Source organism: Capra hircus, chromosome 23, assembly GCF_001704415.2.
Source record: "Capra hircus breed San Clemente chromosome 23, ASM170441v1, whole genome shotgun sequence".
Lineage (NCBI taxonomy): Eukaryota > Metazoa > Chordata > Mammalia > Artiodactyla > Bovidae > Capra > Capra hircus.
The window spans coordinates 18,746,034-18,762,081 of record NC_030830.1 but is presented as its reverse complement, the minus strand read 5'-3'; the positions used below and the strand labels follow the sequence as shown (position 1 = coordinate 18,762,081).

At 41.5% G+C, this 16,048-nt stretch overlaps 1 protein-coding gene across 3 annotated transcripts; it reads right to left on the bottom strand.

Annotated features, from left to right (window-relative positions):
- ZNF391 (zinc finger protein 391) lies at positions 5,973-15,840 on the bottom strand. Of its 3 annotated transcripts, none has more exons than XM_005696711.3 (3): positions 15,350-15,691; positions 9,591-9,700; positions 5,973-8,833 (listed from the first exon to the last, which is right to left on the bottom strand). In XM_005696711.3, the coding sequence occupies exon 3, from the start codon at positions 8,752-8,754 to the stop codon at positions 7,681-7,683; it is 1,074 nt and encodes a 357-aa protein (XP_005696768.1). In that variant the 5' UTR covers positions 8,755-8,833; positions 9,591-9,700; positions 15,350-15,691; the 3' UTR covers positions 5,973-7,680. The 3 variants fall into 3 exon arrangements, with proteins under 3 accessions (XP_005696768.1, XP_013829515.1, XP_017894022.1); XM_013974061.2 differs by having other exon boundaries at positions 15,576-15,691; XM_018038533.1 differs by having other exon boundaries at positions 7,025-8,833; positions 9,591-9,697; positions 15,576-15,840.

Here is a 16,048-nt window from a genome sequence, read left to right as displayed (position 1 = left end):
GGCCTCTGGGCAATGTGGTTCTGAGTAGATTACTTTGGGGCCAAGAGAAATCTGGAGCCACAGTTATGGCACTGCCCAAGAAGACCAGGAAACAAGGAGTGCGTCTATTGATGAAGGAAGGTATTTTCAGGGGCCACTTCTTATTTGGTCCCTTTTAACTCCACCTCTAGGCAGTTCCCAGGCAGAAACTAATGGCCATATTTAGTTTAACTGAAGAAAATTTAAACGAGAGGAAACCAGCAAAGGAGAGTGGAACACTAGCATCTAACAATTGCAGGAAAACTACCACCTGGAGCCTGGAAGAGCAAGAGCAAAAGAAAAATGTATTCATTTTCCATGGCTGCTGTAACAAATAGGTGCCTTAAAACAACAGATCTATTTTCAAAGACTTGTAGTCCAGAAGTCTGAAATAAGTTTCAGTGGGCCAAAATTGAGTTGTTGGCTGAGCCACACTCCTTCCTGGAAGCTCTAAGGGGAGAATTAACTGGGTGGGTAAAGCAGCATGTGAATTTAAGTAGAATGTTTTAAAATCAGTTCAGCTCAGTCAATCACTCAGTCATATCTGACTCTCTGAGATGCCATGGACTGCAGCACGCCAGGCTTCCCTGTCCATCACCAACTGCTGGAGCCTGCTCAAACTCATGTCAATCGAGCTGATGATGCCATCCAACCATCTCATCCTCTGTCATCCCCCTCTCCTCCTGCCTTCAATCTTTCCCAGGATCACAGTCTTTTCCAATGAGTCAGTTCTTCGCATCAGGTGGCCAAAGTATTGGAGCTTCAGCTTCAGCATCAGTCCTTCCAATGAATATTTCAGACTGATTTCCTTTAGAATTGACTGATTTGATCTTCTTGCAGTCCAAGGGACTCTCAAGAGTCTTCTCCAACACCAGTTTATTTTTTATTTTTTTCATTTAATTTTTAATTGAAATATGATTGGCATACAATATATTAGTTTCAGGTGTACTACATAGCGATTTGACATTTGCATACATTATTAAATGATGACCATCGTTGAGTTTAGTAACCATCTGTGAAAGTGAAAGTGAAGTCGCTCAGTCATGTCCGACTCTTTGCGACCCCATGGATTGCAGCCTAAGAGGCTCCTCTGTTCATGGGATTTTCCAGGCGAGAATACTGGAGTGGGTTGCCATTTCCTTCTCCATCCAACACCAGTTTAAAAGCATCAATTCTTCAGCGCTCAGCTTTCTTTATAGTTCAACTCTCACATCCACACATGACAGCTTTGACTACGTTTTTAAATAAGAGAGACCTATTAGACTTGTTTGCATCAGTGCTGTCCAGCCATCTCATCGTCTGACACCCTCTGCTCCTTCTGCCCTCAATCTTTCCCAGCATCAGGGATTTTTCCAATGAGTCGTCTGTTTGCAATGTTCATGCAATGAACATGAACTTGGGCAAATTCCGGGAGATGGTGAAGGACAGGGAGACCTGGTGTGCTGCAGCCCATGGAATTGCAAAGCGTTGGACACAACTGGGCAACTGAACAACAGCAATTAGACTTGTTTACAGTGATAATGAGTCACTAGAAAAGGAGAGTCTGAAAAGTGAAAGGAATGTGAGAGCAAAGTCCTCAAGGAGGCAGAAAGAAATGGTATCTCTGACAATGTTGGGATGGATAGTGGGTGTGGAACGCGTGAAGGACAGAAGCTTGTGGGTGGGGAGCAGATGGCAGGCACCTTTAAAAGGCAGAGGAGGAGGAGGACTTTTGGAACAAGAATTAAAAAGGGAAGGATAAGATCCACTAGTGGGAGAGGAGAAGCACACACAGCAGCTGCTGCATTACCCACACGCGTGGGGATTCCTGCCTGCCAAGACCCCAAGTTTCCAGATAAAAGGCATAATGTTCGCTGGATGATTCATCCACTTGGATACTGATTCAACAAATATTTACTGAGCAACTACTCTGTCAGGCACATTGGTGCCACTTAGCATAAAATGAGACATGAAATAGAGCAGAAGTCTAAAAGCCAGATAGATGCCATAGTCACGTACATAGGAGAGATCAGGAGAAGACTGAAATGTGGGAGAGCATGAGGGTAAAACGTGTGTTCTCTAAGGAACTGAGATTTACTTTAGTTTCAGAGGTACAGTGAAAAAAAAAAAAAAACTAGTAAGAAGATGGGTCCCAGGAAAAGGAATCAGCATTACAGATATAACAGTGGAGCTGGAAATTCATTTGAGCAGAGGTCAAAGGATGATTTGAACATGAGGTTGGAAGGTATTAGCTGGAAACATTGTTCCAAAAAGAATGCTAATGCACATTTAAAAAAATTATTACAGAAAATTTCAAATAAACACAGAAAAGTGAACTCCGATGTATTCTTCACCCAGACTAAACAATAATGAATATTTGCCAATCTTGTTTAGCAATCCCTCCCTGACTTTATTTTAAATTTTTTATTTATTCCTGGAATATTTTAAAGTAAGACCCAGACATCATTTGTCTTGTTGTATGTATCTTTTGTATGTATCTTGTTGCATGTATCTTTTGGGGCTCCCCTGGTGGTTTGGGGGTACAGATCTGGCCTGCCAATGCAGGAGACACAGTTTCGATCTCTGGATGGGGAAGATCCCCTGGAGGAGGAAATGGCAACCCATTTCAGTATTCTGGCATGGGAAATCCCATGGACAGAGGGCTACAGTCCATGGAGTTGGAAAGAGTCAGACACGATTTAGTGACTAAACACCACCACCACTGAACCCATGTATCTTTTAACCAATACAGTCTTTTTCTTCCTTTTAAACATAACCATAATGTCATTATCACAAGTAATAAAATTAACAGTAACTTTATAAAGTTGTTTTGACAGCAGATTGAAGCATTTGCTACGGTTTCCAAATAAAAACACTGGTATTTAGGAAGCCTGAAAAGAAATGCTTGATACAGGGACAGGATTAGTTCTTTGATGGTACCATTAAACATTATATTGGAAAATACTAACTAACATGGGGAAAGTTCAAGATAAATGTATATAGTAAATCTTTTGTTATATAAAACTAAAGCTTTTTTTGTTATGTATACACAAAATCCATCTCCATACCTAGCATATGTAGATATATAGATATCAGAAGAAAAAAAGGCTGAAAGAACATTTACTACGTTCAGGGATGATCCAAGTAATGTGATCAGTGTTTGTTTGTTTTTGTTTGTTTTTATTTATGCTTTTTCAGAGTGTGTTTGTGCATGTTAGGATGGGGGGTGCGGGGTGGGCGGCAGGGAGAACGTGGCCTCTTTAATGAAGCTGAATGAATAGCTAAGAAAGCGACTCATCTTCGATCTCAGTTCACATATCAGGAAAGTAGATTTAACACAGTAGACACCTGACACACCAGTTAAATGAACAAAATCTAACGGAAAAGGGTGAAAATTTCACTCTGATTTATCAATTTTCTGGAAAAGGAAGTGACAGAGATTCAGGCTAGGATACTTTCCCAAAATGAGGCTCATTGGTATCGCCACAGCACGTTGCATTGCATCGCCCACAACAGCCTTTAGAATCTTCAGCAGGAGAGACACAAAGGTTTTTCAATGAGGGTGGGAATTGGCCCTAAGATTTCTGGGAAATAAAGTCTTAGCGCTGTGTCGACTGCGAGTCTCTGAGCTTTCTGGGAAGTGTAGTTCTCAGATGTAGGACGAGCTCTTTGGCTGATCTAGCTTCAGAGCGCCCCCCAGGAAGCTGGAAGATGGCTTGGGGCGGTTGAGACGGTCGCTGGTCCCCATCCAGTGGCTTCTAGGAGTAGCCGTCTCAGCTTTGTTAGGGGGAATCTGGACACACAAAGGTCACCATGAAAGTCCAGGAACACAGCGAAAGCGCGGGGCTCAAGAGGCCTTTATCCCCGTGGTGGTCTTCGCACTCAAGCGCCTCCTTCTGGTCGAATGACAAGGAAAGCAGCTTGCCTTCGCGAAAGCCTTTCTCCCCATCCAACTACGGCGTTTCCAGAAATGGCCCACGCTGAGTCTGGATAGGGGCTCCGTGCAAGGACAGAGATTATTCTGAAGACATGCTTCAGTGTGAGCCGAGTCACGGTGATTTTGGCTGCACTGGAAGACCCTCCATTTTTCCTTAGAATAAGACTCCCCACTCCAGATTACTCTTTTGACCCGACTTCCCCACCAGAAATTCCAAAAGTTTTGGATTCCACATTGACTTTAGAGTTGCAAATTAATCATATCAGGTTTTCAGCTTTTTAATGTTTTGTATGCATGGCTAACTGCTGAGTTAGCCTCTAACTAACTAATTTAGTTAGTTCCTCTGCTTCACGCCCTACATAGCTTACATGAAAGTTAATAGCAATTAAGGAATTACTGGTCCCTCTTCTTTCTCCCCATATCTAGTCACCAATTTCATAGGATTGTTCCTTTAAGTCCACTTGTTTAGTCGCTAAAGTTGTATCTGAAGTTTTGCAAGCCCATGGACCGTAGCCTGCCAGGTTCCTTCTGTCCATGGGATTCCCCAAGCAAGAATACTGGAGTGGGTCGCCATTTCCTTCTCCAGGGGGTCTTCCCAGCCCAGGAATGAAACCTGTGTCTCTTGCGTTGCAGGTGGAATCTTTACCCCTGAGCCACCTGGAAAGCCCAAGAGGTCCAGTAGTCAAACCCTGATCTTTGGGTAAGCTGTTTAACATTCGCAAATTTCAGTTTCTTCATCCCTAATATGTTAAGTAAAATGACTCAAATGTGTGAAAAAAGCTGTTCTGGCACCCAGTAATTACTTGATTATGCAGTATACTCTGTCCTCTGCTGATTCTAACCCCACCCTACATCAAGAAGAATCTTCATATTTGCCTTTCTGAGACTTCCATTAAGAACTCAATATTTATTCACTGGGAAATACACTGTTTGCCAGGTGTTGTGGAGAACACATAATTTAGTTTTTGTTATCAAAAGTGCACTGTATAATTACATGAAGGCCAATGGAGAAATTAATCTTAAATCTATCAGGCTTTCCTTGAAGAATGGACATTTTCTCCCCATCCAAATACAGTGTAAGCAAATGAGCACCTCACTTCACCTAAATGGTCACTTTGCATCTCTACCTGAATAACCACATGATATGACAATTTGTCATGATCTTGATCTTCTAGGCACCTTCTCCTCTCTCTAATGCTGATTTGTATTGTTTTCAGTTTTCTGTTTTATCATATCTTGTAAGCTGCCTTGAGTCATTTTGATACACAATAGAGTTAAAATAAAGTAGATGACTATTGTCCAGGATGGCAGTCAGAAGAAATATCTTCTTATTTTTTATTGTAATCCTAGTTTTCCATTTCTGTGGAGTTACAGGTCCTTCAGGATTGAAATGAAAGACTACAGGCAGGTATGAAGAAACTATTAGCATTTATTGAGCACTTATTATGTCAGGCACTGTTTTCATCACTTTATATGAATAAACCCACCTACTCCTTAAAACAGTCTCATGAAGTGGAAAGCTAAGAGGCCAACATCCTAGGAGCTCTGAAGGAGAGCCAGTCCCAAGGCTCAATGTACATAATTAAAGATCAAACAAAAATGACCAAAAGATTCATGAGGTTACCTCACCATTCAAAAGATTAAAGCAAATGCACCATTAAAAATTAAACCCTCTCAATTTAAGTTAAAACTAGAATCCATTAGTTGGGTAGATGGGGCTTCAAGAGATTTAAGACAATTTCTAACTTCAAAAAAGTTCATGGATTAAAAGCACTTGACAGAACCAGAGAACAGAATAAGAAAGTATGTAATACACTGCTGCTGCTGCTGCTGCTAAGTTGCTTCAGTCATGTCCGACTCTGTGCAACCCCATAGACAGCAGCCCACCAGGCTCCCCAGTCCCTGGGATTCTTCAGGCAAGAACATGGAGTGGGTTTCCATTTCCTTCTCCAATGCATGAAAGTGAAAAGTGAAAGTGAAGTCGCTCAGTCGTGTCTGACTCTTCGTGACCCCATGGACTGCAGCCCACCAGGCTCCTCCATCCATGGGGTTTTCCAGGCAAGAGTACTGGAGTGGGGTGCCACTGCCTTCTCCAGTGTAATACAGCAGAACGATGCAAACCATCACTGTAAAAGACTTCTAAGAAGGTGGGCAATTGAAAGTATCACAGTGAAGGCAGGATGTGAGCAGGGCTTTTATAAAAGATTTCTAGAGATGTTAATACAAGGAAGAAAGTAGGACATGTAAAAGAATGCCATGGAATAATCCGAAAGGAAGCCAAGTGTGAAGAGAAAGGCTGTGGCAGAGACAAAGGGTAGGGCTGCCCAGCTGTACTGGGGAGTAATGGAAAATAAATAAATAGATCCAACTGTGGAAAGTCTTCGAGTTAAAGCAGTTTGAACCTTTTCCTGGGGACAATGGGAAACTAGATTCTTTTTGAGCTAAGTGATAGTTTAGTAAGACAGCTAGATAAAGACACAGAGATAAGAGCAGCAACGGTGTGTTCACTCTGGTATCTAGGTCCAAATTACCAAGGAGTTAGCAGCAGCAGTAGGAACACAGAGAAAGAAATCAACTATTAGGCCATTTCAAATAAACCCTAGCAGGCTGATTACCCATGATAGAGAGGAATCGGTAAGCAATAATTATGGGGCATTTAGTGACCAGTCAGCACTGTGGGGTGTTTTGTAGGGATCTAAAATAAGATTTTCATCTTTAAGAAGCTTACAATCTAATTGAATAATCATAAGTACTATAAGCCAATAAAATGAAATTATTCTGGTTCAACTCTTGCCCCAAAGTCACAGAGCTAATCACTGTTAATCAGAGAAGTGCTCGGAGGTAGAAAAATTCGTGGATCAGCACAGAATCATGGATCCCAGAGGCTCAAATTTTAAGGCATAAGAGTAGCCAAAAGTGCCAATTCTGCAAATGTAAAGTAGGAAAAGGACTGAGAGGCAGGTGCTGTGTTTGTTCTTGATAGATCAGCTTTACATGATCGGTGAGAGTCAGAACCAGAGGGTATACATTACATGAAGTCTGTAAACAAAAGATGTTTTTAATATAGGGCAGCAGTTGTTTTTTTTTTAAAAAGATAATGTAGGAACTAAATATAAGATTTTTAGGACATTTTTGGTCAGGATAAGATAAAATAATACTAGGATTAATTAGGCATATTAGTAGAAATATGGGTTATACTTTGAGGGAAATATGGTGTAGCCAAAAAGGTAAGGGAGGAAGGAATAGAAAAACTGTCCTTTAAGTCCAGAGACTGAATTTGCCTTATTATTGTCATCCCCAAACTAATGGGTAGATTTTTGTTCTGAAGCCAGTTTCTCTTGTGCTACTAGAGCCAGCAAGCCTAAAAACATCCACACACAGGATTTCCTCAAGTAAAGGGGCTGATGTGGTTGGGAAAGAAAAGGGTTCACTGGTTGTTCAGGGACCAAAGCTCCATGGAAGAGATAAAGGTGAAGGACTAAAAGGTGTAAGGTAGTAAGGTATATTCTAAGACTGGAGCCCTAAAAAATATTAGATTGAATATCTTAAGGTTTTTAAAGTTCATCCCCGCCTTGTTGAAATGATCACTCACCTGACCACTTAGTTTCCGTAAAGGAAGGAAGGCTAGCTTGAAACTGGCTTATAGCTAGTGGGAAAGGAAAATTCAAACAAGTATATGTTTCTCTTCAGCTATATAGGAGGTTATGCTATGTGCTCTTATGCCAAGATTAATGAAAGCTCAGATATTACTTTTTAGTGTGAAGTTGCTGATGTCTAATAAGAGTTGAACTCTGACTGAAGGCTTTCTCACAGCTATTACACTTGAAAGGCTTCTCTCCGGTATGAATTCTCCGGTGAATAATAAGGGAGGAGTTCCGACTAAAGCCCTTGCCACACACTCTACACTCATGAGGCTTTTCTCCAGTGTGGATTCTCTGATGTTCAGCAAGGGATGAGCTTCGACTGAATACTTTTCCACAGTCATTGCATTCATAGGGGTTCTCTCCAGTGTGTGTTCTCTGATGTTCAATAAGAGATGAGATCCAACTGTAAGCTTTTCCGCATTCACTGCATTCATAGGGATTCTCTCCAGTGTGTATTCGTTGATGCTGAATTATAGTTGAACGGTCACTGAAGGCTTTCCCACATTCATTACACTTGTAAGGTTTTTCTTGAGTATGAGTTCGCTGATGTTGACTAAGGTTAGTGCTTCGGCTAAAGGCTTTTCCACATTCACTACATTCATATGGTTTTTCTCCAGTATGGATCCTCTGATGTAGACTAAGGTGTGTACTCCGGCTAAAAGCTTTTCCACATTCAGGGCATTCGAAAGGTTTCTCTCCAGTGTGAGTTCTTTGATGTTCAATAAGGTGTGTACTTCGGCTAAAAGTTTTCCCACATTCATTGCATTCAAAAGGCTTTTCTCTGCCATGAATTCTCCTGTGGACAATGAGGTCTGATTCATAACTAAAGGCTTTACCACATTCATTGCATTTACAAGGCTTCCTTTGCAGAAAGAGTTTTTGGTGTTTAATTAAGTCTGAATTATCTTTGGAGTTTTTCCTAGATTTGGGGGACCTAGCTCCCTTTGGAATTCTCTGCCGTGTATTAAATTTTGAGCTTAGATTAAATTTACTGGATTCAGGGCCTCTCTCCTTAGCGAAAATCTCCTTGAGAGACACTGACACTTTTCTGATTGCCCTTTTCTCAAAAGATTTCTTCTGTACAGGACATTTTGTCTGCCTTGATAATTGGCCCTCACTTTTACAGGCTTCTTCATCCATAGGATGCTGGGCGGTATTCCCTCGAAGACTTTCCATTGCTGACCCAGAAAACTCTAGTTCTTCCAAAACAGCCTGATTGGTGGTGATGCTTCGGTTCAGTTAAAATCTTCCCTATCTGAAAGACATTTAAAGTGCAAATGTCACCTGTCTCTAGTGTGGAGAACAAGGAAAATAAACCACCAGAAATAAAAGACAACTAATTCATGCACACTAGCAACTTAATATGGGGAGAAAGTTAAAACAGACAATGAAAGAGAAGTGAATGAAGCCAGAAGAGATAACAGAGTTCTCATAGTGGATGCAAAGAGACATCAAGAAATACAAGTAGTGGACTGGGTAACATGTTAAGCCCCCCAAAATGAAAATGAGCAGACATATCAATTGACGAGTAGAGAATAAGGGATTAGAAAGTAAAATGAGCTATTACCTATTTAGCCAGTTACTTATGGTAAATGAGAGAAAGGAAAGGGATTAGAAGAGTAAAGACTCTCAAATGTAGAAGAATAACCACCCTCCTAAAAGCAAAAAGTGAGAAGACTCTGTCAAGGTTGGATGCAACCATTTTCTTGGCAATGAAAGAGAACAGAATTTCAGAAACGCTAATGATTACACCGCTATCCCCACTGAATCCACCAACCCTTCTTCCAACTAGTTTAGGTACTCTTCTAAACAAGTCTACGACCCTAGATTTCAGAGGTTTAACAACACTTGCCAAGGATCTCATCTTAACAGATCTTAGAGTTCATTGAGGCCAACTTGCACATTGGACAGGAAACACTGAGTAACTTAAGTCACCCAGCAAATTATAAGAGCTTAGACTAGAACTCGTCTCCTAAATTTCAAATTGGTGGTCTTTTCATAATACTACTCACCTAACAGATATTTTTGGTCAGTCCCCTCTTCAGTTCCCTGAAGATCCAGTATGTATAGTTGTTCTTCCTCCAACTGGGTGATCATGTCCAGTTCATATGCTGGGATTCTGCTGATGAGAAGTGATTTAACACAAGGCTATTGGTGCTGGAAACACAGGGCTATTGAGAGCTCAAATTAATGCTTTGATCTATAGAAAAGATAGTGTGAAATTTCACAAGTCTGTGGCAGGAAGCACTGGAGAAAATGGGTATCTGAAAATTCTGGGCTAAAATTGGTTCCAAAAGAAAGGCTATACACATACCCATCAGAATGACTTATGAAACTTGTTACTCTAGATACTGGGCATTACCTCAGACCTAGGAAATATGTAGTAAGTTCACATGACTTGACAAGTTGTACTGTCCAACATGAACCTTAGAAGAAACACTCTAAGTTGCCTGAAAAATGTGCTCACTGGGACCAGCCTTCCTACAAACATTCTTCTCAGAGGGAGAGGATCTAAAAATAAACTCAGTCTCCCATAAGACAGGTGGTTTTTTTCTCCTGCTGGAAGGTCCAACACATGTCAAGGATCTTGTTTCCAAGTATTAGGTAACTGCATTCTCAGATGACACCTTTAAAAAGCTGGCACCCCACATTCAGACTGTACCAAGCAGTCTCTTTATCTTCCTACTCCCATGGTTGTTCTTACATTTTCCTTATAAAAAGGAAGAACAGCAAGGCCTTCACCGAGATTACTGACCTACACTGAATATCTAGCAGAGCATCCTGGTTCTAGCAGTAAAATGGGGAAGCTACGGGAATCTGTGCCTATTCTTCTGAAAGCCCTTCTCTGAACTCTTGAGTTTCCCCACTGAAGCTTTTTCCTTAACCCATTCTCTTGTAAATTTATCCAGAGCCCTTGGGTATGACAGTAGGCAACAAACTGTCAAATAGTTGCCCTAATGGTTCTGCTCACAGCACTATTTGAGATCCACTGGGTTAGGAGCATATCTGGTTTCACAAGTCTTGCCTTTCTCAGAGACTGGGAACCTTCCAGATGTCGAGGTGAACCCTGGAAGATGTTCATCAAGAAGCCATCCATGGAGAACCTCAAGAGCAACATGATGATGCTGCTGTCTGTGTCCAGCTTTGCCAAGAACATTCCTTTCAGCTGAAAACAGGGAATGCAAGACCCTACCACTGAGTTGATTGATAAGTCAGAATTCTAATTTATTTAGAACCTTGGAATAAAATCCAGTTGCATACTTTATGGTACTAACATTTCTTAGTAGGAATTTACCTAACTGCTTAGGTTGGCTGGCCTACATTCTCGCAGCCCAGATCCTTAAGCTACTCTGCCATTATTCTGTTGGCAGTTTTAAGAATTTGTGAGGGTTTTTTGTTTGTTTTGGTTGGAACGTTGATTTCATGGTGTTATTAGAATCAGAATGATCTCTGTTCATTTCCAAGGCAAACCATTCAATATCATAGTAATTCAAGTAATGCTGAAGAAGCTGAAGCTGAATGATTCTATTAAGACCTACAAGACCTTTTAGAACTAACACCCAAAAAAGATGTCCTTTTCATTATAGGGGACCCGAATGCAAAAGTAGGAAGTCAAGAAACCCCTGGAGTAACAGGCAAATTTGGCCTTGGAATATGGAATGAAGCAGGGCAAAAGCTAATAGAGTCTTGCCAAGAGAACGCACTGGTCATAGCAAACACCCTCTTCCAACAACACAAGAGAAGACTCTACACGTGGACATCACCAGATGGTCAACACCGAAATCAGATTGATTATATTCTTTGCAGCCAAATATGGAGAATCTCTATACAGTCAGCAAAAACAAGACTGGGAGCTGACTGTGGTTCAGATCATGAACTCCTTATTGCAAAATTCAGACTGAAATTGAAGAAAGTAGGGAAAACCACTAGACCATTCGGGTATGACCTAAACCAAATCCCTTATGATTATACATTGGAAGTGAGAAATAGATTTAAGGGACTAGATCTGATAGACAGTGTGCCTGATGAACTATGCACGGAGGTTCATGACATTGTACAGGAGACAGGAATCAAGACCATCCCCAAGAAAAAGAAATGCAAAAAAGCAAAATGGCTGTCTGAGGAGGCCTTACAAATAGCTGTGAAAAGAAGGGAAGCGAAAAGCAAAGGAGAAAAGGAAAGATATAAGCATCTGAATGCAGAGTTTCAAAGAATAGCAAGGAGAGATAAGAAAGCCTTCCTCAGCAATCAATGCAAAGAAATAGAGGAAAACAACAGAATGGGAAAGACTAGAGATCTCTTCAAGAAAATTAGAGATACCAAGGGAACATTTCATGCAAAGATGGGCTCGATAAAGGACAGAAATGGTATCGGCCTAACAGAAGCAGAAGATATTAAGAAGAGGTGGCAAGAATACACAGAAGAACGGTACAAAAAAGATCTTCATGACCCAGATAATCACGATGGTGTGATTACTCACCTAGAGCCAGACATCATGGAATGTGAAGTCAAGTGGGCCTTAGAAAGCATCACTACGAACAAAGCTAGTGCAGGTGATGGAATTCCAGTTGAGCTACTTCAAATTCTGAAAGATGATGCTGTGAAAGTGCTCCACTCAATATGCCAGCAAATTTGGAAAACTCAGCAGTGGCCACAGGACTGGAAAAGGTCAGTTTTCATTCCAATCCCAAAGAAAGGCAATTCCAAAGAATGCTAAAACTACTGCACAATTGTACTCATCTCACACGCTAGTAAAGTAATGCTCAAAATTCTCCAAGCCAGGCTTCAGCAATACATGAACCATGAAATTCCAGATGTTCAAGCTGGTTTTAGAAAAGGCAGAGGAGCCAGAGATCAAATTGCCAACATCTGCTGGATCACTGAAAAAGCAAGAGAGTTCCAGAAAAACATCTATTTCTGCTTTATTGACTATCCCAAAGCCTTTGACTGTGTGGATCACAATAAACTGTGGAAAATTCTGAAAGAGATGGGAATACCAACTACCTGACCTGCCTCTTGAGAAGCCTGTATGCAGGCCAGGAAGCAACAGTTAGAACTGGACATGGAACAACAGACTGGTTCCAAATCCAGAAAGGAGTGTGTCAAGACTGTATATTGTCACCCTGCTTATTTAACTTATATGCTGAGTACATCATGAGAAATGCTGGGCTGGAGGAAGCACAAGTTGGAATCAAGATTGCCGGGAGAAATATCAATAACCTCAGATATACAGATGACACCACCCTTATGGAAGAAAGTGAAGAAGAACTGAAGAGCCTCTTGGTGAAAGTGAAACAGGAGAGTGAAAAAGTTGGCTTAAACCTCAACATTCAGAAAACCAAGATCATGGCATCTGGTCCCATCACTTCATGGGAAATAGATGGGGAAACAGTGGAAACAGTGAGAAACTTCATTTTTCTGGGCTCCAAAATCCCTGCAGATGGTGACTGCAGCCATGAAATTAAAAGACGCTTACTCCTTGGAAGGAAAGTTATGACCAACCTAGATAGCATATTCAAAAGCAGAGACATTATTTTGCCAACAAAGTTCCGTCTAGTCAAGGCTGTGGTTTTCCCAGTGGTCATGTATGGATGTGAGAGTTGGACTGTGAAGAAAGCTGAGTGCCGAAGAATTGATGCCTTTGAACTGTGGTGTTGGAGAAGACTCTTGAGAGTCCCTTGGACTGCAAGGAGATCCCACCAGTCCATTCTAAAGGAGATCAGTCTGGGTGTTTATTTGAAGGACTGATGCTAAAGCTGAAACTCCAATACTTTGGCCACCTCATGCGAAGAGCTGACTCATTGGAAAAGACTCTGATGCTGGGAGGGATTGGGGGCAGGAGGAGAAGGAGACGACAGAGGATGAGATGGCTGGATGGCATTATGACTCGATGGACATGAATTTGAGTGAACTCCGGGATTTGGTGATGGACAGGGAGGCCTGGAGTGCTGCAGTTCATGGGGTCCCAAAGAGTCGGTCACGACGGAGCAACTGAACTGAATTGAACTGAATGATGATGGCTATTTCTGCAAAAACAAAGAATGTTCCTTATCCTGCCAGACTTAAAAAAAATTTTTTTAATTGTTACGTGAGGCTGGAATGCACCACTACTTTTTATGTAAATACAAAGTATTTTGTAGAAATTTTCTATGTAGTGCAAAATCAAGGAAATACTTCTTTCTCTTTGAATGATACTAGGAATTGTTCACATTTTAGGAAAATCAAACCACTTATGGTATTAGATTCCTAACTACAACATTCACATATCAGCCTGCATTCAAAGCTGTTGCATTCATAGTGATTGTATGTATAGGTACAATAGTCTGTTTCATCCAATCATTTACATGCTGAAATACATATTATTTAAAATTACTTTCCTTTTTTTCTCCTTTTTATTACAATTAAGGTAATATAGTGATATTATATCTGTAGGTAGTTAATATTACCTATGAATTTTATTTCAAGATAGTACAAGGGATGGTAGGTCTTAAAGGTAGAGAATTACTTCTCCAGTGCAATGGTACTAAAGTATTAACAGTTACACAATTGATAAATAGTGAATATCTCAGGCAGTAAAATGCAAAGTGTCTAAATCCTCTAAAGCAAAGTCCTCATGTCCAATAGAAGTCTGAAGATCTGAGAACATTCACACTCAATAAGGGTGACATAGGTACAACGGGGATTTTGTATATAGTGGGATATTATTATTTTTTACATGTTATAGTCCACCTTGGAGAAGGGTTATTTTTGATAAAATGTTCAGGGTTTTGGAGACAAAGGGAAACCAGGAAGATCTGAAATTTGAAGACAGTTATAAACTGACTCACTGGAACTCTAAAAACGTAGAATATCTAAAAATAGGCAGAATCTCCTGAACAGAGAAAGAACTAGAACAGAGTTGAAAGGAGAGAGCCAATTTTGAGGGTTTACTTTGATGCTTATTAATACTTGATGACTGGTAAAATATGCTAGTCATATTTTAATACTTGATGACTGGTAAAATATGCCAGTCTTATATCTTTGATATAAGATTATCTCTAATTTAACTAATGTGTATATAGTGTGCAGTACAAGAGCCTCCCCACCCTTCCCCCAATCCAGTCGTTTCGGCATTTCAAATAAGCTCATGACATGTGTAACTGTTATTATATATTGCTTGTGTATGTGACACCTACGACAGACACATAGAAACCATGAAGAAAATTTCTACATTAAAAAAAAAATTGAATAGCTCTTCTGGTGCTTTGCTTTCTGGTACGGGACTGACTACTTCCTGGAGTCTTTGCCAATGCACCAGAGTTAGCCTCAGCAGCCTCCATTCAACTCTAGAACAGAGATGGTCAAGTCTCCAGGCCTATCACAAGATGCTCTTCAAACGACAGTGTCCTTAAAGATTGGCTCAAAGTCACAACAGATTCACAGAATTTGATATACAGAATTTGTCAGTACCTCTAACAAATAACACCCGCTATGTTCAAGCATCAACCCTTATCATCAGAATCATTGAAAAATACTACTGCTCTCAAGTTCGGTAATTTCAAGTAAGATACTTAGTCTCTATGTGCCTCGATTTTCTTATCTGTAAATGAGGATGATATCGTACATCTCATGGGGTTAAAGCGAGGATTAAATGAGTTAATTCTGCTAAAAACTCTTAGCGCCTAGCACCCGCTAAACATCTGGGAAACCCCCGCAATACAGAAGCACTTCCTCGCCCAGCTAGAACGGAGCAGAAGGCAACTCTGATCATTTCCATCTCCCAGGGGCTCACCCGGAAAACATCTGTCAATGCAGCCGAAGAACTAGGCTGTGCCGACCCGGGAGGCGAGATACCGTGCCGAGTCCCAACAGCGGAGGCACCTCTCGGCCGGATCTGCGGATAGGCCACCCCCAGGCCACTCGCTGGTATTCCCCGCGAGACCTGTTTCGGCACGACCACTGCACAGAATCTCCAGGCCCACCCGTCCAGGACCCAGGACCCTGCGTGCCCTACTCACCGGCCGTCTCTGGCCGAGCGCCGGGACACACCCTGTCCCGGACCCTGGCTTGGACGGAACCTGAGTGCGCGGAGCTAGAGGAAGCCGGAAGGATTAATGAGAAACCCTTGAGTCGAACTCCGGGTCTCACCAAGTTTCCCGAGGTCACTGACACTCTTCCACTCAGACTCGTGTGCTGCTCAGTACGGAGAGCCAGTCATTGCCTGATTAACCGCCCAGCCCTAGTTCTCCTGGAGCAGATGACCTGTTAGAGGACAGAGACGCTAAGGAGAATAGGAAGCATACCAACGGCCGTGGCTCCGCGCCTGCGCCGCAAGGTCCTGAACCGCCAAGCTATGCTCAGACGTTCTTGGAGACTGTTCCAGAGCACCTTCCCTGGTGTGACACTGAGATTGAGAACTTGACACTAAAGGCCCGGAAAGCGGGTCTTCGAAAGATCCTGAATGTCTTAATACATTCTACAAAGTATAACC